The 24370-nt window shown below is 42.6% G+C and overlaps 2 protein-coding genes across 8 annotated transcripts in view; one reads left to right on the top strand and one right to left on the bottom strand.

The window, feature by feature from the left end:
- LOC141783030 (uncharacterized) overlaps positions 1-24025 on the bottom strand; it is a 35539-nt gene extending 11514 nt beyond the window's left edge. For 2 of the 7 annotated variants that reach the window (XM_074659932.1, XM_074659938.1), the window contains exons 1-3: positions 23815-23939; positions 17265-21350; positions 2089-2212 (exon numbers count right to left, since the gene is read on the bottom strand). In XM_074659932.1, coding sequence (XP_074516033.1) covers positions 2089-2212; positions 17265-20835 — 3695 coding nt within the window. In that variant the 5' untranslated portion in view covers positions 20836-21350; positions 23815-23939. The other 5 variants (XM_074659933.1, XM_074659935.1, XM_074659937.1 and 2 more) reach the window with 5 other exon arrangements.
- LOC141783051 (uncharacterized) lies at positions 10556-12760 on the top strand. The gene is made up of 6 exons (XM_074659982.1): positions 10556-10591; positions 10699-10803; positions 10923-11116; positions 11425-11589; positions 11789-12033; positions 12524-12760. The coding sequence occupies exons 2-6, from the start codon at positions 10777-10779 to the stop codon at positions 12538-12540; spliced, it is 648 nt and encodes a 215-aa protein (XP_074516083.1). The 5' UTR covers positions 10556-10591; positions 10699-10776; the 3' UTR covers positions 12541-12760.
- Positions 24026-24370: the final 345 nt, after the last annotated feature.

Here is a 24370-nt window from a genome sequence, read left to right as displayed (position 1 = left end):
TCAAGTCAACACAGTCCACATTCTAAAACTAGCTGATATTGTAGAATCAACACAGTCCGTATTTGATAATGAACCATGTGGACTTGGGCAGGAATTACAATGACTGCCAGCCTTTCTTGTATTTTAGTTCCTTACATGGCCAATAAAGGACAAATCCAGTGTCGGTCCTTAAGAAACCTGCAGTACTTGTCTCCTTTCTCTATCAGCTCATCAACACGGTACTGCTCACATGTACCAAATGTGCCTGTTCTCATCCCAAACTATGGGCACACACTCTGTTCTACCAGTATGAGATATTCATAATAATGACAAATGAAAAGCAATGAAATAGCAACAAAATGCATTTGGTAGTCCATCGTGACAAATGTATGAATGTGCTCCTGCCGAATCACCCACATTTATACACAAGTCTCTTAAAGGTGGAGGCAGCGATTCTAATCCAATACATTTTTTGTCAAATTCAGCCAATATCTCCTCACGGTTCGCAAGCTGTCCGTTTTGTGTGCGCGCTGAAAAAAAATGGTGTTGTTCATACACAGCCCTGGCTCTGTAAATGGGAAAAAAACTAAGTGGCTCGACCCAACAAACACAAGGCTTTCATCCAGGAGACTGCTGTTCATGTCCCATGTGTTCAATTTTACTTTCATGTTACGATCAGCTGTTCACTTTCATTTCCACTTTACAAATGTCGAACTTTTAAGCTCAACCATGTTAGCTCAACCAAACTAAGCACAAAGGGGCGTGACAAAGCGTCAGTATGTGACGAGTTAGGATAAGACTCTGTTGGGATCGCCACCACAGCAACGACAGCACATGTAAACGAACTTCACCTGTCTCCCTCCATGCCGCTCACCGCATGAGCAAGGAGCCGGCAAAAAGGTGCCGTTCGTTTGCACGCGCTCCCCTGCGCTGCAGTGACACAGAGCTGGCCATAAACCGGCAAAACCTCAGCCCCAGCGAGCCCTTGGTGAGGGAAAAGGCAGAAAAATTGGCAGCATTTCATAACTTTGTATTCATGTAATAAATATACAAATGCCAATTAGATGGTAATCTGCACGAGAAATAAAGAAAAACAAAAAAGAAATGGTTGATCATCTACTTCTATTGATCAATTTGACATGAACAGAACTAGTTTCTACTGTATCAACAATCTTTCTCCAGAATTGCTGACTCCACCTTTAATAAACAAATTGCAGCGTTTAAATTGTTGCAGTGGGAAGCTGGACTAAACTAAAACAACAGCATTCAATTTAATAAATAACTTTGAAATTGGAGCAAATTAACAAAGTCTGAAAATGACTTTAGGAACCTTGTACTACTGTTTATGCTGTTTTATTTGTGAGATTTAGGAATACAATTTATCTTAATCTCTGGGACTGACCAAGATAGTTTACCATCTTTCTTTTTCTAATTCATTCACTTTTACTGTTCTGATTCACTGATTACATGTGGTGTGCCTCAAGGCTCAAGTGTTTGGCCACTACCATTTTGTTGATTTATACCACTCATGGCTCAGCCTCAAGATGTTTTGTGCATTTGCATTTACTTACATTTAGAAAAATGATTGCTTTGTTAGTATATATCAAAAAATGTAAAAAGAAAAGAAAATGAGAAATTAAATCAGCTTTGAATTTCTAAACATAAACCTAAACTGTCACATGTGCCATGATTTATGACAACGTGGTGACTCTGGCAACCACAGATTTAATTTTGAAATATCCAGATATGCCGATAAGTCATACATTCGCTAAACTGACACAAAAAGTCAGTAAATATCAAAGTATAGTACAAAATGATGGCACCTTTATTGATATTTTATATTTATATATTTTATATCCTCTCTTATATTTGCAACAATTTCTATCTCATTTTGTCTTGAATTGAACTGAAGATCCAATGGCACTGTGGCCCTGTACATTTATAACCCAGTCTACTTTGATCAGCTCTTCAGAATATCTCGGCTGAATTCAAACCTGGATTTTGTTTTTGCCCCGTGAGATGAACCTTCAGCCACCCAGGATGCATGTCAACATGTGGTAAAGAACAGCTCAGAGTCAGTGCTGACGATAACCATTTTCATTGAATTACCTCGTGCCAACAGTGGAAGTCCCAGCAGATTTGGTTGACCAGTCAACAGGAGGTCTGTCCGTGTCTGTAGCTGGTGAGGCCATAACACTGAGCTCCAAACTGACCTGGGATCTGCTTCCCACTCCTGGAAAATAGAGCAGAGACTCAACACAATTAAACATGAGAAATGGGAGGTATAAACCAAAACATTAAACCATTCCTTCCCCTCCTAGTCAAGCCTTTGGTGTGTGTTTGCCATCATGTAGTGGCTGTTGTAGCATTGGTTCATGTTTTAGCTGAGGCCTTTCTGCAGGATTATAAAAGTGATGCACACATAGGTTTCTGGGAGCATCATTTCAATGTCAATTCCTAATCTAGGTAATATGGCCCCCTCAGCCAGCTGGTCCTGAGGCTCACCTCCTCTAACAGCACAAGGCCTGAGGACAGTCCTCACACTATCTGGACCAACCAAATTAGAGCTAAAGAAAAAGAAAATTAAATCAACTATTGGACATCTACCACAAAAAGTCAACACAAACTTCAATGCTATTTGGATCTAAACAGACAGTACACAGTGGCAGACTATCTGATCGCCGTGACTGACCAGAAACAGAGAAAAACATTGACTATGTACAGACTCAGTGATCACAGCCTGGCCGTAGAGACTGGCCCACACAGGCAGACCTGGCTGCCTGGAGAAGACAGGCTGTGTCAGCTCTGCCCACAAAGACAGGTGGAGACAGAGCAACATGTCCTGCTACAATGTAGCACATATGAAGAAATTAGGTTCTTTACACAAATTAAATGTAAACGCCAAGATTTCGATTCCCTCTCTGACCAAAATAAAATACAACATCTACTTGGAGAAAATAGTGTCATCAGCATAGAAACTGCAGGATACGTCAGTGCATGTCACAGCCTGAGAGACAACCACAACAACACATAACAGCTGGAACTCACACTCTGTCTTTTATTTACTCCTGTACTTCATGGGTTCTTTATATATATATATATATTTATATATATTGTTGTTAATTGTTTTTTATTTGTATGTTTGTTTTATTGACACAACAAACATGAGTGATTTCTGTATTGTTTTCCACCATTTCCATGTTCTTTTTAAATATCTCTATATTGTAATTTGCTTAATGAATTGTATATATGTGTATACATATATATTTATATTTTTGTTTTTATTTTGTTCTTCTTTTTTTCTCATTATTGAATTGACGCTTTGGCAATATTGTTCACCTAACACTCATGCCAATAAAGCATATTGAATTGAAAAAGATGGAGAATGGGTAGAGCTGAGGTAGGACAAGCAAACTGTACCCACCATGCCTACGCCTTGATACTCCCTCGATGTGTGAACTTGAACAGTGAGTGCATTTACATGGACATGAATAACCTTTTATGAAGCTTCTCCTGGTTATGATCATATTTGGGATATGGTGATTAAATGAGCACAGAGAAATGTGGTTATAGTACATGATAAACACTAGCAACCCGGTTACTGATTACTATATTCTATTTGTCTAAGCGCTGTGATGTTTACAACAACAAACTGGCAGTAGAGACAGAGTGCAATTAAGTCCCGCCCACACCGGAGGGTCTCTCCATTGAATTTGTATTGCATGAAGATGTCTCCTTGGCAAGTCTGTCTGCTAGCACAGTGGTTCACAGACTTTTTCACATCAAGGACCCCTAAACTGACACAAATTAGACCACGGACCCCCATTTGAAGATTTTGGCTTTTAGATGTTTTAAAAGTGTATGAAACCCATGACCAAAATAGTCATAGTCTATCATTCTGTTACTTATGGATGGAATTACAGTGAAAGTGAGTTATTCCCCTTTTTGCTGGGGACCCCCTCAAGGACCCCTGTGGTTCCCCGGACCCCACTTTCAAAACCACTGTGCTAGCAAACAACAGACAAATGCCTAAAAGCTGCTGTGTGGTGGAATGCACTACCAACAGGGTATGGAACCCAGAACTTAGTTTAAATGAGCTACTGAACCAAAACACTTACTGAGCCTTTCAGAAGACAAATGTGAGGCATCAGAAAGAAGTAATAGGAACATTGTGGGATCCTGAGGTGATCACATGTGTCCAAATCAGTCAGTTTTAGGCTAACCATATTTCTGTAAGTTAAGCTAAAGCATTTTGACAGTATGCAACTTGTGTTGTAGTGGAATGTGGATACATCAGAAAGCTATGCTATTAGCTATTATGCTTGCAAGCGCCTTAGCTAACTACAGTGGCTTGCTAACACATAGCTAACTTCATCATCTTCATCATCATCATCATCATCATTTTAGCTATCAACCGCATCCCTAGTTGACATATGGTGCTAAAATAATCCTTTGAAATATGGAAATTTTGCTAGCGTTTCAGCCCTTGGATATTGTGGCACTAATTGTTTTCCCTTCCGGTGGGCGTGGTTTCCACAGTATGACGGACTGCGCAGAGGCTGCATTAACCCAATATTTTCTGTCATTGACTGAATTTTCTTCACAATGTGTTTTTACATACTCAAACACATGAACAGGATACTCCAATAACCCGATCATAACCGGGTTATTCATGTCAATGTAAACACACTCAATGAAAGTCCCCCACCCCCAGACTCCCTGCTGTGCTGAGCTCGGAGTTGTGGGGAGTGTCGAGGTCACAGGGAGCCTAGATGCCAAACATCAACGTTGTACATATTCTACGTTCACATAATAATCCACTCCACGAGTTGGCTGACTGAACCGTGTTATATTTACTGAGGCCTTGCAAGTATCTTAAAGGTCTCATATTATGCTCATTTCCAGGTTCATAGATGTATTTTAATGTTGTACTAGAACATGTTTACATGCTGTAATTTTCAAAAAAACCTTCATTCTTCTCATACTGCCTGTATGAAGCCTCTTTCAGCCTCTGTCTGAAAAACCCTGATTAAGAGCCTGTCTCCTCCCACTCTACACTGATTGGACAGCGTTTCCTGCTGTCCGCTGTCAATCAAACGCCCTCAACAAAGCGTCACTTTCTCCGTGCAGCAGCCCTGAGCTAGAGAGAGAGCAGGAAGAGTTTAACAAATAAACTACTTAGAAGTTTATAAACCAGAAACTTCACACAGCGCATTTTACCGGAGGAATCTGATCCGAAATTGGCGAGAAATTAACAACATCTGCGGCCAAGATTCCAGTTTTTCCTGACGGTTTAACTCCGGTAACTATGTTACTATGTATAGCTCTGTTAGTTAGCTCAGTATTTACGTTGTGCATAAACTCTGTAAACCATAAACATACACTCTGTTTTACGTTTGTCTTTACGGATCCATCTGTGAGAACTGACCGACAGAATCATCCCAGAGGAGAAGCAAATATTAGCTGTGAGCAGATAGTTCTATTTACATGGAGATACAGAGCTAACATGTTAGCATGTAGCTACATGAGACAGTGTGTAAACACAGCGAACATCAGGGTGGAAAATAGAAGATGTGAAACAGTAGTCAGTTCATTATTTTTGGTAAAAGACACCTGATAAACGTACTGAAGTAATCAGAGTAATGGTATATTATTTACTGTAGAAGCTGTCTATCTGTTACCATGACTATAGACCGGTTAAAGGAGCTTACCGGAGCTTACCGGAGCTGAAAGACTTTCTCCTGTACCATGTCAACATAACTGCAGGTGGAATTAAAAATGCTGTGTATAATTAATATTGTCATCTGTCTACTCAAATAAAGTTTGACTGTGAAACAGAAATGTGTTGTGTTGGAGTGCAGATACTGGCATCATCTGAAACTAAAAAAACTGTTGGGAAGGAGGTTAAACAATGCTCCAAACTTACACGAGGAAAAACTGTCGTGGCCATTTTACGATACGATACGATACAACTTTATTGTCAGTTTTCACTGAAATCAATTTTGCATCCATAGGCAGCGCAGTTTGAGAAAAAAGTACAAATACAATAGACATACTGTTACCATAAACAGACAGACAAGTTTGACCCATCAGACAAAAACACAAAACACATCATAATTAACCATACATAACCCATTAAAAAAATTATCATCTGTCCCCTGGATTTACATCTCCTTAGCAGCACATTAATTATTATTTAGCAGCAAGGTGGACTGATGAACAAAAGCGTTCTTCAGCCTGATGCGATTAAATGTAGGGACTCTGAATGGCCTCTTGGAGGGCAGAAGTTGATGCGCACCATTTAAAACATGTAAGGGATCAGAAGAGATGCTGTTGGCAAGTCTGAGCATGCTCTTGTTGTGAGCTGCTTGAAAGGAGGCTGTCACAGGTTGGCCAATGATCTTCGCACAAATTTTGATTTGGCTATAAAGTTTAGTTCTAAGTTTTACAGATAGACTACTGAGCCAGGCTGTGCTGCAGTACAACAGGACACTCTGAATCACTGAACTGAAAAATAGAAAAATAATCTGGCTACTGGCTCCAAAAGATCTGAGTCTGCGATGAAAGTAAATGCAGTTCTGTATCTTCTTACAAGTAAATTCAATGTGAGGGGTCCATGATAGGGTGGAGTCTATCATAACTCCCAGGTATTTGTATGAAGAGACCTGTTTAATTTCTACATTATGAATTGTAACTGGAGGCAACTGACAATCAGGAGGAAGGCCAAAAATAATTTCTTCTGTCTTATTAGTGTTAATGATAAGAGCGTTTTTTGTCACACCATTCAATCAGCCAGTCAACATTACACTGGTGCAAACTGAGATTTTCAAAGGGGTCCCTTGACCTCTGACCTCCAGATCAGTGAATGTAAATGGGTTCTATGGGTACCCACGAGTCTCCCCTTTACAGACATGCCCACTTTATGATAATCACATGCAGTTTGGGGCAGGTCATAGTCAAGTCAGCACACTGACACACTGACAGCTGTTGGAGTTGCCGTCCAGCTGCTGTCTTTTAGAGCCACGAGTCAGTCACTCGCAAACTCCGATCAAACGGTCAAACTAGGCAGCGCTGATCAAATATGAATCAATATTCTGTTACTGTAATGCCTATTTCTCTCCTCAAATGTTTTCAGAATCATCTTGTAGGTCACGGTTTAGCTCCAACATGAGAAAGATTGTGACCCGGCAGCCATATTGAGAACAGTTGATTTTTTAAAGCCTGAAAACAGAGCCATGAGGAGGAGCAGAAGTCTAGTTATCTCTCAGAACACTTGAATTACAATATGCTGAAAGGTTATTATGTAATTTGTGCCCAGTGATGCCAAAAACATGTTGCGTACTAAAGCTTTAAGGTACATTTTGAACAGATAAAAAATGTGCAATGAATTTGCAATTCATCGTGGTAAACTCTGGACAATCGTGATTAATCGCGATTAAATATTTTAATCAATTGACAGCCCTATTAGACACATATTTTCCCTCCAAGATCTCTGTATAAAATGAGGTGCATAGTGAGACTGAGCTGTGTCCAGGGAAACGGGAACACTGAATGATATTATATTTAGAAGGACCTGACTTCTGAGGGAAGCAGGAAAGGCGAGACAAAAGAAAAACTGGATTGCATTGATGATAGGGATGCTAATTTTGAAAAATGTTCTTAACCGATAACCGACCCTCGTTAACCGACTATTAACCGTTAACAGACAGGATTTGTGCCTCGCATGCAGCGGTGTACCAGCTGCAGTGTGTGAGGATAACAACTGAGTCCGCAGTTCACCCGTACGGGAGCGTATGCTGCGTTCACTGTCTACAGTTCACCATCCGGGAGCGTTAAAGTGGCAGTAGGCAACAATATTTTGGCATAATTTGGCAAAAATTCCATAATAACCTTTCAGCATATTGTAATTCAAGTGATCTGAGAGAAAACTACACCTCTGCACCTCCTCATGGCTCTGTTTACAGGCTTTAGAAAATCTTGCCCGTGACGGCAGACTTTGACCAATCACAGGGCATTTCAGAGAGAGCGTTCCTATTGGCTGTTCCACAAAAGGAGATGCGCGTTCACGTCTGGTCTCTGTAGATAGTGAAAGCCTCGGTCAATGGCGGAACAACCTACTGAAAAGCTTGCTATTCCAGCATTGGCAGCAACTGCCTACACCTCAAAACAACCCAAAAAAAGAAAGACAGACTTTCAAAAAGACAGTCCAAAAGAGAGTCCGACAATAAGCGGAATAAAACGCGTGTCAATATCGGCGAAGCGTTTCAGCGGTGGAGAGATCTCCGGGACAGCATCGGCCTCACGTTGGACTCCGAGCTTGCAGTTCTTCTCCTAGACAGGTAAGCTACTAACTTCGTTTTCCTGTAATATCTAAATGTTTTGTACTGATTTGTTTGTAGGTAGCTTTACCGTGAAAGCAGGCGATGAGTAGCCAGGTTGAATGTACGTTAGCCTTCTGCTAACCGTAGCCCGAGGCTTGCTGCGGCTAATTCAAGTCCATGTTTATGTTTATGTAGCTACTGTAGCTGGATCCCTGAATCACAGTCTGTCATCTCAAAGGGCTTTATAGACCCATAAGTTTACTAAGAGAAATAACGGACGGTAATTCCCATAGAATTGTCGCTATATAACGACACATCACAGTCAGTAGTACTCGATACAGTAACCTATATGAGTAGCGTTACTCATACAGTAACGTTACTCATACAGTAGTGTTACTCATACAGTAACCTGTATGAGTAGCGTTACTCATACAGTAGTGTTACTCATACAGTAACCTGTATGAGTAGCGTTACTCATACAGTAACGCTACTCATACAGGTTACTGTATGAGTAACGCTACTGTTACTCATACAGTAACGCTACTCATACAGGTTACTGTATGAGTAGCAGTAACGCTACTCATACAGTAACGTTACTCATACAGTAACCTGTATGAGTAGCGTTACTCATACAGGTTACTAATTATGGTAGCATATGAGTTATATCCTGCATTCTTGGTGGTTATATTCTGGTCTCAGAGTTTGTGATGAGCAGTAATGTGATCTTATTCTCTTATTATTTCATTGTGCTTAGTATGACATCACTTGATTTGAATGCTGACCGCATCAATGTAGAGGAGTTCAACGACATTCAGAATTCCATATAAGTTTATCTGTTTTTGAATTTCCTCTTTATATTTTGAGCATGTGCCCCTTTGTATATTGGTGCAAGATAATATTACTAAATAATTTGATCCTGTCTATAGCATTGACTGGGCAGATGACACCTTGTGCCACGCTGAAGAGACAGAGTCTGTCTCATCTTTGGAGGAGGAGGAGGAGACCAGGGAAGTCGACAGTGATGGAAGGACCCTGTTACCAATGCAGCGTGCCAGGCCCATGGGCCACAGCTGCCATCATTGAGTGGGTGAGTATTTATTTTACAGTATTGATATTATGTTGTCTTTTAAAATGTTTTAACAATGTAAGCAGCAAATCGTAATTGCTGCATCACAAACTGTTACAAACTGCCTTGGTGGGAATTGGGCAAGGCTGTGAAGAATCTTGTACATTGAGCTGACACCAGCCAGGAACAGCCATTTTTGGAAAATATATGTACTTCATGACTTTGGAGTGTGTGGTACTTTTTGCCCATATTATGTGTTGTATAGTGCAAAATATATGCAGCACCGCACTAAGCTTTGATATGCACAATAAAACCCATTTTGCTTTCTGTCACTCTTCTTTTTTTTCTAGACGTTTCCCTTTGGTCATATTGTGTGGCGTTCAAGTTCACAGTCCGCTCTCAAGTATGGGATGCTGATAGGGGACTTCATGTTGGCTGTCAATATCCTCCCCTCTGGAAACAACTATGCGAAAGTGGCATTACTGTTCAAATTTATGAACATGGGGATGGTGGGAAGGTCCACATTTTTCAAAATACAGGACACCTACTGTGTGGACACCATAAAACAGTTCTGGGAAGAAAAGCGAGGATTAGTTATTTCCCAGCTAAAGCCCAAAGCCAGTGTCGTGGCCCTGGGTAAGTTCTATTTTGACATAGATTTGTGGATATGATACTGACAAATACCGGTTGTTGTACAACCGGAAGTGGTCAGTATCATATCCACTAGAGTGAATCATAAAAAAAGTGTGTTCCAATTTCTGAAATTATTATTTATGTTTTGTTTTAAAAGGAGATGGTCGGATGGACAGCCCTGGATTCTGTGCACAGTACTGCACATATAGTGTGATGGAGAATGACTCTAAAGACATCATCTCCATGGTGACAGTGGACAAACGTGAAACGGCGCGGAACAGTGTCATCATGGAGAAGGAAGCCTTCATCCGGACTTTTGACACACTTCGTCAGTAAATAGGAAATTTGAGCGAAATATGTACTGATGCTCATAGCCAGATAGCTGCACTCTTTAGTACGTATATAGGTTTTTAGTTTGTTATTCATTTTTAATATGTGTGTTGACTTGTGCAGGAGTCGTGCAGATGTCTGTACTTACAAATGTCTTTTGTTCACTGTTCATACAGCCAAGGGCATATATAAGTCATGGGGAGTTCGCCATACCCTTAACATGTGGCACGGATCGAAAAACCTTGGAAAGAAGATCCACCAGGTAATATTATGGAATGTATTTCATTTGAACTCATTGTCACTTCGTCACAAAACTCGCTTACACCAATAATTTTCTTTGATTGTTTTTGCATTTCATTCTGTGGTCAGGCGAGCCAGCAGAAGGGGTGCTCCATTTTACTCATTTGGAGCAAGGATGTGTGCAACCACTTTTGGTTTTGTGCCAAAATGTCGGCAACCTATGACGACTTCTTTGTAAGTACTATATGAACTGTTATTTATATTGCTACACTTGTGGAGCCAGAAATATTTCACAGCTGCAGACATCATTTCAGCGTAATGTGTCGGATCATTGCTGATCATTGTTCTCTTAGGACATGTGGGCTGGCCTACTCCATCACGTCACAGGAGAACACGAGTGGGCTCTTGGCGCCTGTCACCATGGACCCTTGTCGGACAACAGGGACAAGGAATGGATAGAGAAGGGATCTGTGGCACACAGAGCACTCATTGAGATAGTGCTAAATGCACGCTGGCTGGGTGAAGTAGTGAAGTACCTGGGATTTAGGTATGTGGGCATGGGTTTTACATGTAATGTTTATGTTCACAAGTATTTAACTCAAACAAAGGAAGCTCCTGGCTTACTCCCTATAAACCCACATAGGGAAGAAAAAAGTGAGTAAATCTTGGGAAAGATCATGCAGAGAGTGGGTCCCTTTTTGAAAAATCTCTAAAATACAGATGATTGTAAATCATGCAGTGACTTGATCAAAGTCCTTTTTATTTTTTTACTGTCCACCACTGATTGTGACTATATGTATCAACTAATGACTAATGACAACATAAAAGATCTAACACTTGTTTTTTACTGTTTAGGTCTACAGCAGAACTTGAGTCCTTTCACAACCACATACTGATGTATGCCAGCAAGAGATTCAGTTTCACCCCGCCCGTCTATTCAGCTCGCACCCTACTTGCTGGTTTGGATTATAATCATCATGTCCACCGACCAGTGCAGAGAAAAGCTGATGGCTCCATTGAGTAAGTTCTTAAAATTGACAACAGTATACCCACTAAAACGGAAGTATATTAGTTTTATAATATAAGGTCAAATTTATACATGAATAATTATAATAAATGTTGCCCTTGCACAGGCAGCAGTTTTGCAAATTTATCACAAATTCATTTTTCAATAACCATCTTTTCCTGTTTCGGTCATATGCTAATTTCATTATGTCAGATACCGGAAGCTGTACAACAAGAAGTCGCGGAAGTGGAGCCTGTACACAATGAAGGTCGACAAGGACTATGGCTACATTCCTGACCTCCAGAGGGCCATCCTCCGTAGCCGCACCACAGCAGACAGAGGCATGCCGCGTGTGAGACGCCAGAGGCCTGATGACCCGCGGCAGTATGGTGTGCTATGTGGTATTCCACCTCCAACCACAGAGGAGCTACTGCACACACAAGTCAGTCGACGACAAGGTATAGAAGTTCTTTCAGTGGGCCTCATTCAACATCCCTTCTTCAGAAACCCAAATTGCATGTTTTCACACTAACCCTTGCAGCCTTCACAACATAGTTTCTCATTACACTGATTCTGATTTTAGTTGATAAAGGTTGCATATAGATTTTGTTAATTACAAGCAGCTTTTTGACGACTACAGAGATGTTATATGAAAGGTATCATTTATGATAATGTAAAGACATCACGCATTGACACACAAAAAGAGACGCATTGACATATTGTCATTGAAATAATATGGTACTATAGCATGAGAGGCAGAGTAAGAAACTTCTCAACCAACAAAAGACCAGCATAGAGTTGCATGCTAAATAAGTTATTATATATGCATTACAGCAGCCTTTTAAAAAATATTATAGCCTATATATATGGCCTATATGTGTGACGTTATAGTCAAAACTAAACAACTGATTTCAAAATTCTAACATGCTATTCTTTGTTCATTCGCAGGGCCAAGGACTACCTAAGTGAGCAGCCGACCATAGGAGAAGACGTGACCCCTGCGACACCTCACCTGAGTCAATCCCACCTACACCCCTACTATGGCCACCACTCAAAAATACTGACCAGGGGTCAGACATGTTCTATAGGCCTAGCCCCACTGAAAGATGGTGTACTTATTTTTTAATTTACCTTTTTTTAAACTTTTTTTGTGGTGTGTTATGAATGTTTGGGATTGTCATCTATATTTTTGAATGTAATAAAAGTGTTCCCAAGTGAGCTGAATTTCTTTACTGCATGGTATTGACACTGGCAGTCGTGAACAAAAAAAGCAGATGGTCATCCTTCAATGGATTGATTTTTACAAAAACAATGGCAAGAATAACAATAAGTAAAATGTAAATACTCTACAAAAATATCACATCACACAGGAGGGGTGGGGGGGGGGGGGGGTTTGTTTCAGAGCCTGTGTGGGATAAAGCCCACATATTGGTGGTGGGGGTCAGGATATCTGTCCCTAATCCTCCACACACAACAGCTGGGAATTACAGTTCTGTTACCCCGCCCCAAGGCTCCATACTGCCACACAACAAACTGCCGGTAAGCAGCATACCGGAACTGTCTGTTGTCCTCTCCGGGATTGGGTACGTCCTACTGAGCCCTAATGTCGTTCCAGATCCTCCTGGCCAGGCGAAGGACACCCTCATGGAGGATGTAGAGGTCCACATGAGGTAGCAGGGAAATGCAGTTCTGTGGTGGCTGGCCACAGCACTTCCTTTCCACGTCAGTGGGCATTTCCCTGCACCTCATGCAGACACACCTCAGGTTGATTGGGGTCCTGGCCAGGAGGACCTGGTGGAGGAGCGCTGACCATTAGATCAAATATGAGGCTGGGATCCCTCAACAGACATCTCCCCAGAAGCTCCTGACACTGCTGCAGGCTCAAACACTGAATTCTGGCCTAGAAAGACAGTAGATCAGGGAAAAAGTATTACTTTATTTATGAATAAACAATAATGATCATAATGTGGACATAAAGTATGGACATGTTATATTTTGAGATACCTGTTCATCTGATATCTGTCGAGCTTGTAGTTGTTGTACTCTGCTGAAGTCATCTTCAGCCAGAGGGTCTTCAAGCTGACTCTGTCCTCTCCCCCGGCCAGACCCTCTGCCACGTCCACGTCCACGTCCACTAGCTCGCCCTCTTCCTCGCCCTCTTCCTCTTCCTCGTCCATTCGTAGCCGGCTGCTCCAGGACATAGTCAGGATCTGACTCGACGGTGCTCTGTTAGTAATAGATATGTAACAGATGTAAAATTACCATTTCCATTATGAATAACATGGTCATGGTTTTATTTATTTTCAGATGTGTAAAGTTATCTATACAGACTAAAAAACACTAAAGTTAGAAAGATAGCATTACTGAAACTTGAAGAAGCAACTGGCCGTTGGCTAACGTTAGCCAGCTAGCTATGATATAGATTGAATAAAACATTGGGCTCCGTTGTTTCTAAAGTTTAGCTCGTCATTTCGTCTTGCTTTTATTCGGTCTATAAACGAAACACTTCAAATGCAGCAAAGTCTTACAATACTTTAGCTTTTGTTGACGTCGGTCTCTAGCGTTATTTTACACTAAGCATAAATACTGTTTGTTGTCATATGTTCAAAGTTGTCCGTGGTAGCTAAATGTGGTCTGACAAAGTATTTTTCTCACCTGTGACTCAGCCATGGTAACTGTTGATGTCGTTAGAAGGTGATGTTACCATGGTAACTGTTTATGTCGTTAGAAGGTAATGTGTAGCTCGCTGCGGTAGCCTCCTCAGATGTAGCGAGCACGTATGAAGCGCGTGCATATGCCCGTTCTCGTGTAGGGGGAGGGGCTTCGGACAGAGAGGGGAGAGCGGAGAGAGGAGAGAGAGGAGAGAGCAGCTCGAGGGGATGCAGGATTTTGCGTTTTCCGGATTTCTACACTGCAGCTTTAACTTAGCACATAGATAACTTAGATGCAGCATGTAGTGTCGCGGACATGCAGCCACTTTCCCAGTAAAAGTCTCCACCGCACATTTAGTTTAGTTTAGCAGGTTGTCAGCTGTGTGTCTGCCCGGATTAACGATAGCGAGTGGCCAACAAACCGTGTGTGTGTTTGTGCTACGTTAGCAGCTCTAGCGTTGCTGGAGGCTTTGTGCTCGCCGTAGCCACACACCTACGGTCTGTCAGCGCAGCGAAATTTGGTAGGTGTAGCAGACAGTCAGTGAATAAATGCTACGGGGCTACAACTTCTCTGCTCAAGTGAGCTCAAGACCGGAGCCAACTTCCTGTATCTGTAACTCCGGCTCAGACTCTCTTAAGGTGGGCTCTTAAGGTGAACCAGCTTTTCCACTTCAAGTGCCGAGTTTTTCTCAGCTTTTTAATTAATTATTAACATTTCTTTTAACCGTTTTAACCGATAGCGTTAATCGGTTCAAATGCTTAATGTCGGTTAACTGTTAAACAGTTAATTATTGACATCCCTAATTGATGAGAAACAGTGCATTTGCAAGTTGCAAGTTATTTTATGCTCTAATGTCAAGCTTGTTCTCCGATCTTTAAATGGGCAAAACAGTAATAGAATGCTATATTTATCGAGATTCAGGTTCCTGTGATCCTGTAAGAGGTTTTCCCTTACAGTACCTGCCTCATTATTATCTTTCTGAAGTCATATTACAGCACTGTCCTGATATTAATGAGGAGAAAATACTGGAAAACCATGCCTAAGCCTGGCTACTGATTAATACATAAGTTCAGAATCATGAACAGTTGCACTTTGCTGGCATTGATTCACCACCTGTTATTTTGGTCCATATTAATATGAAGTAATTCACAGTCAGTATCCCAGCCAAACTCCCAGCCAAACTCCCAGCCAAACAATACAAAGCAACTGCTAAAATCAAGGAAGTGTGCAGTGAATACAGTATAACAATACTGCTGTTTTGACTGGTCATATGATGCAAAAATGTGAATTAATGGGTTTCACTGCAAAATGTTACCTACAGTACAATAAAATATTGAAAAAAAGCATCTGTTCATTGTTCCAATTGAAAATACAAATCATTAAAGTCTAAAATTCCTACCGATTTCTACCAAATTTTCTGTGTATCATTATTGGACCAAGCTCATCAAACGTTGCATAAAAGTTGTTGATATCTCATTTCGTTTTCAAGATATGGACCAATGAATTTCAAAAGGGCGTGGCTCAGCACATAAACAGACTTATGTCAACAACCATTTGGCCAACAATCAAAAACCACAACAGTTCTTGAAACATACCCTGAAAGTTTCTTTCAAATCAACCACTACGGGGAGCGACAAATAAAAAAAGATGGGCGTGGCATAACACAAATCAGACCATACATCAGAAATAGTTTGTCCGATCAATACAAAACTCACAGGATATGTTTCATAACAATGTTGAACCACGTGTGTAAAACTATTTTGAAATCGCTCAAAAGGGGGCGCCATCAGTTCCGAACATGTGCATGGGTCTGGCGCAAATTTGGCCATTAATCAATGACAGTTTGTCCAAAATCACCAAACTAACTGGATATTTTCAATTAATCTGTTGAAACATGTCCCCAAAATGCCAAGAAATATGACTGGCAGGACACTGCCTGTTCAATCACTGAAAGGCTGCATACATTGTAATTATAAAACAAGTGCATGATTGGTCTCACCCCTCAGAATATTAAACCAGCTTAAGTGACTTTGCTGACTTGCTCGCGGCTTCTGTTGAGCGAAAAAAGGCTTGAACCCGCCAACTGCCACTTGCAGCTGTAATTATTATTATTATTATTAATGATAGTTTCTAGTATTTAAAATTTTGCTCAGTGGTCCATATTGCCAAACTGTGTTTGATTAATTTAGAGCAGACTAATTTACAAATAGAAATCTGGGGCCAGGTATGGTTATTCGAGCAAAGGATTACTAATTTATGGTCTATGGGGAAATCATGAAGCTGCTACAGTATGTATGTTGTGAAGTAGTGATGAGCAGGTCAGAGTTTTTCATTACCTGCACCCACCTGACCCGCTATGAGAGCCAATCCGCACCGCCCAAACCGCAGAAATATGTGTTAATCCACCACCCCTACCCAACCCGCAAACACAGGGTGTGTGTGTGTGTGTGTGTGTGTGTGTGTGTGTGTGTGTGTGTGTGTGTGTGTGTGTGTGTGTGTGTGTGTGTGTGTGTGTGTTTGAGAAAGTGACAGAGAGGGTAAGAATGTGGACTAACACACGGATTAATAACTTACTGGGTTCATAGATACATCACTTTTTGACCTGCCTGAACCTGTGATAGTAAGCTCACCCAAACCTGCCAAACCCGCGGGTTGTGGGTCAACCCTTGTATCACTACTGTGTAGTCTGTACTTGATAAGAACTTGGTGACGGCAAAAGTATACACAATGCACAGAGGGAAGGAGGTGGGGAAATGGGTCAATGGGCCCCAACAACAAGGGGGCCCAAAAGCAAATTTTTGATAACCCCGATGACATCACTATGACGTAATCAGGGGCTTTTTTCCAAACATGACAAAGCTCTTCCAAAGAAGTAGTCTCCATGACAAAAAAACTGACCTTTGTATGTAAAATCAATAGAATTCCCCTGTAACATAATAAGCTGTTTATGAAATTCAGTGTATTATTGCAGGCAACTGAATGAAAAAAATATGAAAACATTGAAAACAAATGCACATAGAATCCAACTATTGACTACCTGTCAAGAGAGCAGGTTTCTCCCTCTGTGGTCCAGGGTGTGTTTGGTACATGTCAGCTCGTTCCCTCTGTGGCTCCAGCAGTGATTGGTATAAATCCTGGGTGTCCCTGTGAGGCTGAGACAGGTCTAGGTGCTCCAGGTCAGAGTCCAGCTCCCTGGCTCTCCTTTCCAACTCTGTCAGGCTGAGCTCCGAGGCTGCTGAGGAGGGGGGGTGGGAGCCCCCGAAGCCAATTGGGGGCCGGAGAAGAGGCCAACGTTGCAGGGAGCCCGAGAAGGAATCTGTATCACCACCTCCTCCCGCACCCCCTTTCTCCCAGCCGTCCTCCCACAGTGTGTTGACCATGTCAAGGACAGTGTCCCAACCCTCTATCCCCCCTTCCTCTCCAAATGTGCCTCCTTCTCCTCCCTCCACCTCACTTTCTTCTTTCCTTGATTTAGCCACCACCTCCTCCAACTCTTGTTCATGCCGCTCTTGTATTCCATCCTTAATCTTCATTCCTCTATCCTCCACCTTTTCACACGTTATTTTTACATCCCTTCCCCTTTTCACATCTTCCTTTATGTTTTCATCGCCTTGCACTTTCCCTTCAACCCTTCTCTCTGACTTTTCCCGTTTGGTTTCCTCCACTAGCCCCTCACTGACAGTAACCCTCTCTTTCTCCTTACCCACTTTGTCCTCCCTTTTGTCTTTCTCTTCTCTCCTCGCCTTGTCTCGCTTCTCTTCCTTCCCCTTCCTCACCTCCACTTGAGTCTTCTCCTTTCTCTGCTCTCCTTGTTTCTCCTTGCTCCTGGATCTCTTGGGTTCTTCTTGCTCTCTGCAGACCCTCCACTGTTCCAAGTTCTGCTCCTTCAGGGAAGCCCTTCCAACAAAACTAGAACCCTGTCCTAGTTCTGGATTGGAGGGCTCTTTAAATGAGCATCGGCCCACCATACTTGTAGCATTCATAATAGTTGTGGTTAGCGGGTTCTCTGAGACGTGACCTGGACGGGGGTTGAGGTGGGCATGTGGGCGCCTCTTCTCCAAAGCTGAGAGGACAGCGGGGAGTGGGGGTAGAATAGGGAGGTTGTGGAGTGCCCCACCCTGACGAACAGTCCTCTTTCTGACAATGATTCGGCGAGGCCAGGTGGACTCGATGCCCTCAGTGGGGACTGTTGACTCAAGGTCTCCAAACCCTCTGCTTAGGCGAGGGCTGGCCACGCCTGGTCGGAGCCCTGTGGCCGTGCCAGGTCGACTCCTAGAGCTGGACTTGGATGATTTGGACTTGTGGGACCTGGAACCTTTCTCTACATGGCTAGATTCAATTTTATCAATATCCAAATGCTTTTTCTCTGCCTGATCTGCAAGGGCAGTATCAGTTTTATCCACAGCCACAACACTTATCTGGGCTTTATCTGTAGTCTTGTTGCTGTTCTGGGTTTCACTGACAACCCCAGTCTCAATGGTACTTTTAGTCCCTGTCTCATTACTAACCACAGTCTCTAGTACTGCCTCAGGCTCAGGTGTTGGAGCAATCTTAACATCAGTTTCAACGTTAGCTTCTACTCTGGACTCTGCTACTGAATCAACATCATTGTTAACTGTAGCTTCACCTCCAGCTTCTCTTCCAGTCCTGATCTCCACCTGCCTTGCACTAGCTTTAGCTTCGACCTCTGCCTCAATCTCTGGCTTCATCCCTGGACCAGGTCCAGCTCCAATTTCAACTTTATCTCCAGGCTCAATCCTGTTCTCTATGTCAGTCACAGTTGAAGGTATAGTCTCAGCAACAGGTTCTGGTTTAACTACACTCCTTCCAGTTTTTTCTCCACTCCTTATCCCTCCCCTGTGTCCCTCCTTGTACACAGCTGGAGCCATATTTTCTATCCCCACGCCAGACTGCACTTTTCCTTCCAGATCCCGTCCCCCTGGTCGTGTTTTCACCTGGGAACCCATTCTTGTTTCAGACCCATTTTTAATGCTAGCCCTGGATCCGTTGTCATATTTGTTCCAACTTTCAGCTCTATGGTGTTCTTGTATTCCAGCCCTGATTTCAGCCTCTGACATGTTTCCAACTTCACATACTAACCTCGGCCCACACCCAGATCTGCTGTCAATTAACACCAAACCCACACTCCCATTGTCAAACTTTGAAACCATAACCCCACTTACATTATCAGGGCCAACCTTTGACCCGGCTCTGTTCCTACCCACAGCGCCGGTGCCCATTCTGGGGGCAGCGCTAGGGGAGGGTGAAGGTGAGGGCTGGGGGAGCAACAGGGGCGTTGTGTCTAGAACCTGGTCGGGCTCTAAAAACACAGAGTCTCTGTCTGAACGCAGAGGAACTGGTCGACCATATCCGAAGGTCCCAAACGATGTTTCCCTCCTCTCCCTTTCTCTCGCCCTCTCCCTCTCCACTCTCCCCCGCTCCCTCTCTCTTTCCCACTCTCGCTGGGCCCACCCTCGCTCCATCTCCCTTTCTCTCTCCCTCTCCCACTCCCTTTCTCGCTCACTCCGGCCCCATCCCCCTCCTCGATCCCTCATGTCCTGCTCGAGGTCATGAGCGGACAGTTGGACCAGCGGGGAACGGTAGGGTGATCGTCTAAGCTCTAGGGGGGGTGACAACCTGAGGCTCTGGGTTTGGGAATAATGCCTCGGCTGGATAACGTGGGGAGGGGAACATCGCAAACTCTGAGACTGACTGGGGCGAGGTTTGGCAGGGGAGAAAAACACTGGAGTATGGTAACCCGAGGAGAGAGGTGAGCCGGAGAAGGGGGAAATGAGGGGGGAGGTAAGAGAGGAGGACTGCCCCCCAGGGGGAGGGTATTGTCCTGGGTTCAGATACCCCCCTCCTCTGTCCATCATTTCGGTTGTAGTAAGCTCCAGACACTCCAGGTGTTTCGGAGGTGTCAAGACTTTCCAGGATTGTCGGCCATCTCTGTTCTTTGTACTGTCTCCATGGTGATGGTGGTGGCTATGGTGATGTTTCTTGGATGAGGAGGAGGACACTCCCGGTGCTGAGAATGATGACACGGAGGGAGAGACTGATCGGTTGAAACATCCTGGAGAATGGCAGCCGCCAACATCGACATCCTGAGCCCCAAGCTTCAATGAATCATAGATGGCTCTTTCATCCAGTCGCCGGACAAACGAGGGGTTCGGAGTTAGAGAGCGGGGCTGCGGATCGAACATGTCAGCCGGAGACCTGCTAACCCTTAGGGAGCCGCTTGCAGAGTAGCTAAAACTCCCCTCACCTCCACCATCTCGCCTTATTGACCCTCCAGGGTGATGGTGATGGCTGTCAATCTGTTGATTGATACACATGGTATCATAGATGGATCGTTGGGGTACGTAGCCATCTCCATATCCTCCTTCCACCCCAGCTCGCCCTCCCAGTCCCCCATCCCCAGCTCCATGTTTCTCCAGGCAGCAGGAGCTCTTCCTGAAACACCCGGGACGACTAAGAGGCTTGCCCATGATTGGTCGGATGGCTGACGGTGGGAGGGGTTGCTGGGAGGCACGTTTGAAGCTTGAAGGGTGAATTGTGAATTTGTTTATTTGACTAATTCTGAAAAATTCTGCTTGCAAAATACACATCAGAGTCTGCAAGATGCATGGCAGCTGGCTTTGAGAAGGCCATGGCAAAATAAACACATTTTTGCATTTTCTTTTATGGTAAAATACTGAAGCATATTCCGTCTGTTTAAATGACAAGTCAGGATAATCTTGTGATCAAAGTATTCGCATTGCTGCAAAAAATCTGCTAGTCAAAAGCTCCATGACATAAAAAACAAGATATTGTCCAAATGAAATATTCCAACCAGAAAAACATGAAAATATAAGACAAAATGTGTCCAGTTTTTATGTCCACAGGGTTATTGTTCTTAGCTCATCTTCTCTCCCACTCTCATCCCAGCATGTCTGCATTTGTATTTATTCTGGTTGGTTATTATTCTGGCTGTCCATTTAGAGCCAATTACGTCTTTATCCAGTGGAGCGTTAGTCAGTCAGACACAAAGCGACAGAAAGGCTGAGCAGAGTGGATGGAGGATTGAATCCAGTCAAAGCGTCTCCTTTCATTCTGGCTGTGCTTGTTGATTACCACTGTCTGTCTGTGGAAAACAAAGCAAACAACAAAAGATTTGAATGGAAGACAGCTTGAAACAGTCTCTCCATAAATATCAAAGGGAGTGGATATTAGCATATTCAGTATTAAGATATTAGTTAACAATCACTGATAAGTCTTGCATATCCAATTGTCTTTCGCCAATGCTACGCTATGATTGGCCAGTCTGCGTTCAAGGGGTGGGACTTAGCAAAGGGTCAATCAAAGGGGCACTCCCCCAATTTTAAACACAAAGCTCAGATTACTTGTAATAAGAAGTACTACTCAGCCTGTGGCAATAGTTGTATAATATCCTCTATTTCTCTGAATGGAGCTTTCTAAAATCAAAAAAATAACCCTGATGATGTCATCAGAGTTAACTCCGATTGGGTTTGAGACAGAAAGCCAGTGTTATAAACGTGAAATGTTGGGTTTTACCAAGCAAGGAGGGAAAGACACTATTAAGTTGCATTATGGGAATTGTGCGACCAAGTGTTGCTTTGAACTTGACCCATATTAGGGAGTAAAAGTAGCAAAGCATTTTGTCAGTCTATTGATTAAAATATTAGAATCACTTATGTTAAGTGATGCACTCAGGTCAAACAGCACCGACCCAAGGACCTCCATCCATCAGTGGGTTACCAATAATGCCGAGAAGAGAAGCCCTGTTCTGGGAGTAGAGAAGAATGAGATGGACTTTCAAAATTGTTAGTTTAAAACCTCTTTTTGACACTGGTTTCTCAAAAGGCATTCACTTTTTGTAATTTGGAAGTGAAGCCATCACTTCAAAACACTGTCAGTACAAATGTATTCTACAAAACCCTTTGTGTTCTTCTTCCAAGGACAGGCTGAACACTGAGTTAGCAACTGTAATGCAGCCCTAGTTGAAGCATGTAACATAGCAGCGGTCTTCATAACTTAAAGGGTTATCACTTCAAAGGTAAGACAACAAAAGATGGAAAACCAAATGTACTTTTGTAGACATGTTTCCCCCAAAGATGGGCTAAATATTAAGCTACTGAAGCCCAACTTAGATAATACCTTTAGTCCTTTTCATAGAAGTTATATATTAGGACATATACTACCAGTCTTACCAATCTAAATATTGAAACATTTTTCACAGCCAAGACAACAATGGGTATAATCCTCCAATGTTCTTTACATTGAACTGTATGTTTTCTCCCGAGTACGGGCTGAACACTAAACTAAATACTGATACTAAATATCTCTTTGGTCAATTTGGTAGAAGTTATATATTAGGACAAATTACATACCAACAGTCTTCACAAACTAAATGGAGAGTAGCTCCTCACAGCCAAGATTACAAAAGATAAAAGCCATTAATGTACTGATAATGGCTGATCTCCTTTGTCACATATACAGTTCTCAAAACCTAAAGGATGAAAAAGTGTTTTACAGCCCAGACAACAAATGATAAAAACCTCAAATTTTCTTTATGTAGAACCTTTTCTTCTCGTGATGAGCTTAACACCAAGCTAAATACTGAAGCCCTTGTTGGCAATTCCCTTTGGTCAATTTTTTAAAAGTTATATAAGAACACATACCAACATTTCTGACATCTAAAGGGTGAAAAAACTGTCTATAGCCAACACAACAGAAAACCTCAAACAACTCCAAGCAAGCATTTTGAAGTTGGGGAGATGTTAATGCGACAGTCTGCAGCCTAAAGCCCCATGCAAATTTGGTGCCAAAAATAAAGTCAAGATGACGTCAATATTGCTTCAAAGCTGTTCCCTCCATCAATACGAGAAATCAGAAGCTGAATTTTTCAACATGCCATGGTATGACATTGTGAAAATGTGGTTTGATGTTCCTGCTTTGAACGTACCACACTGGTTCGTCTACCGCAGCTAGCCCACCAACTCCAGATTTATGGGAGATAACAACAGTACTTGGTATGATGATTAACTCTAAACATTAGCTGACAGGAAGTCACCAACACCACAAGAATAAAGCATTTCAAACAAATTTTGACCACAGAAGCATGGCATCCACCACACATACTGAAAGACCTGGCAACCTCGTGATGACACTGACTAATTTCACCGCACTTGAATAAAAGTTAAAAGAGGAATTAATAATCATTTACTGGTTCCAAAAACTCCATTTAGAAATAAAGAAAAGAACAGATTGACATTCACATATCAACAAAGCATCTTTAGCAGGCTCTCCACAGTAGTCCTGAAGTATCCATACTGATATCAATCTCAAATGTAAAGACTCACAACTGTCTCATTTGCATGTATTAGTGATGCCTTCCTCACAAATTAGTTGAGCTCCATCAAAGGAGCCTATTGATAGTTGAGAATCATTCCTGGTCTCTCTATCTCTTTCCCCATCTTTTCAATGTCCCTTCATTCTTAAGCATCCTCTCTCCTTCTCTCTCTCTCTCTTTCATCACTGCTGCTGCCACCTGCTCTATTTCCCCCGATCAATAGAAAAGCCAGAACCTTATCAACATGGTCACAGTCATTAAAAGGCATCAATCAATCCAGTCCGTCGATCTCAGTCCCATCCTGTTAATGTCTCGTCATTCTGCCTCAAATCAGCATCCTCATTTGTTTTTCTTACCGGCATCTCTGCCCCTGTCGTTTCTCTCTCTCTCTCTCTCTCTCTCTCTCTCTCTCTCTCTCTCTCTCTCTCTCTCTCTCTCTCTCTCTTATCTCTGCCGTTTTTCGCTTTTTCTGACGCTTGTCTCCCTCTCTCTCCCCCTCTCTCTCCCTCCTCTCCCCTCTCTCTCTGCTGTGAATCATGCCTTCTGTCAGAGGAAGGTTTTTTTGACAAGCGCTCTCTCTGCCAACCAACACACCAACGCAAACCCTCCTCCTCCTCCTCTCCCTTTCACTCTCTCTCCCTTCTAGCTTTTCTTCTCTTCAATTCAGCCTCCCTCTACCTCTCGCTCTTCTCTCTCTCTCCCTCTCTTTCTCTCTCTCTCTCTCTCTCTCTCTCTCTCTCCTCCCATTTACACTCCACACAGCTTCGGGGCTTTAAGAGCTTTGGAGCTGC

The sequence above is a fragment of the Sebastes fasciatus genome, chromosome 15, assembly GCF_043250625.1.
Source record: "Sebastes fasciatus isolate fSebFas1 chromosome 15, fSebFas1.pri, whole genome shotgun sequence".
In the NCBI taxonomy this organism is placed as follows: domain Eukaryota; kingdom Metazoa; phylum Chordata; class Actinopteri; order Perciformes; family Sebastidae; genus Sebastes; species Sebastes fasciatus.
Note: the sequence above shows the minus strand (reverse complement) of the source record. Positions and strands in the feature narration are given on the sequence as shown.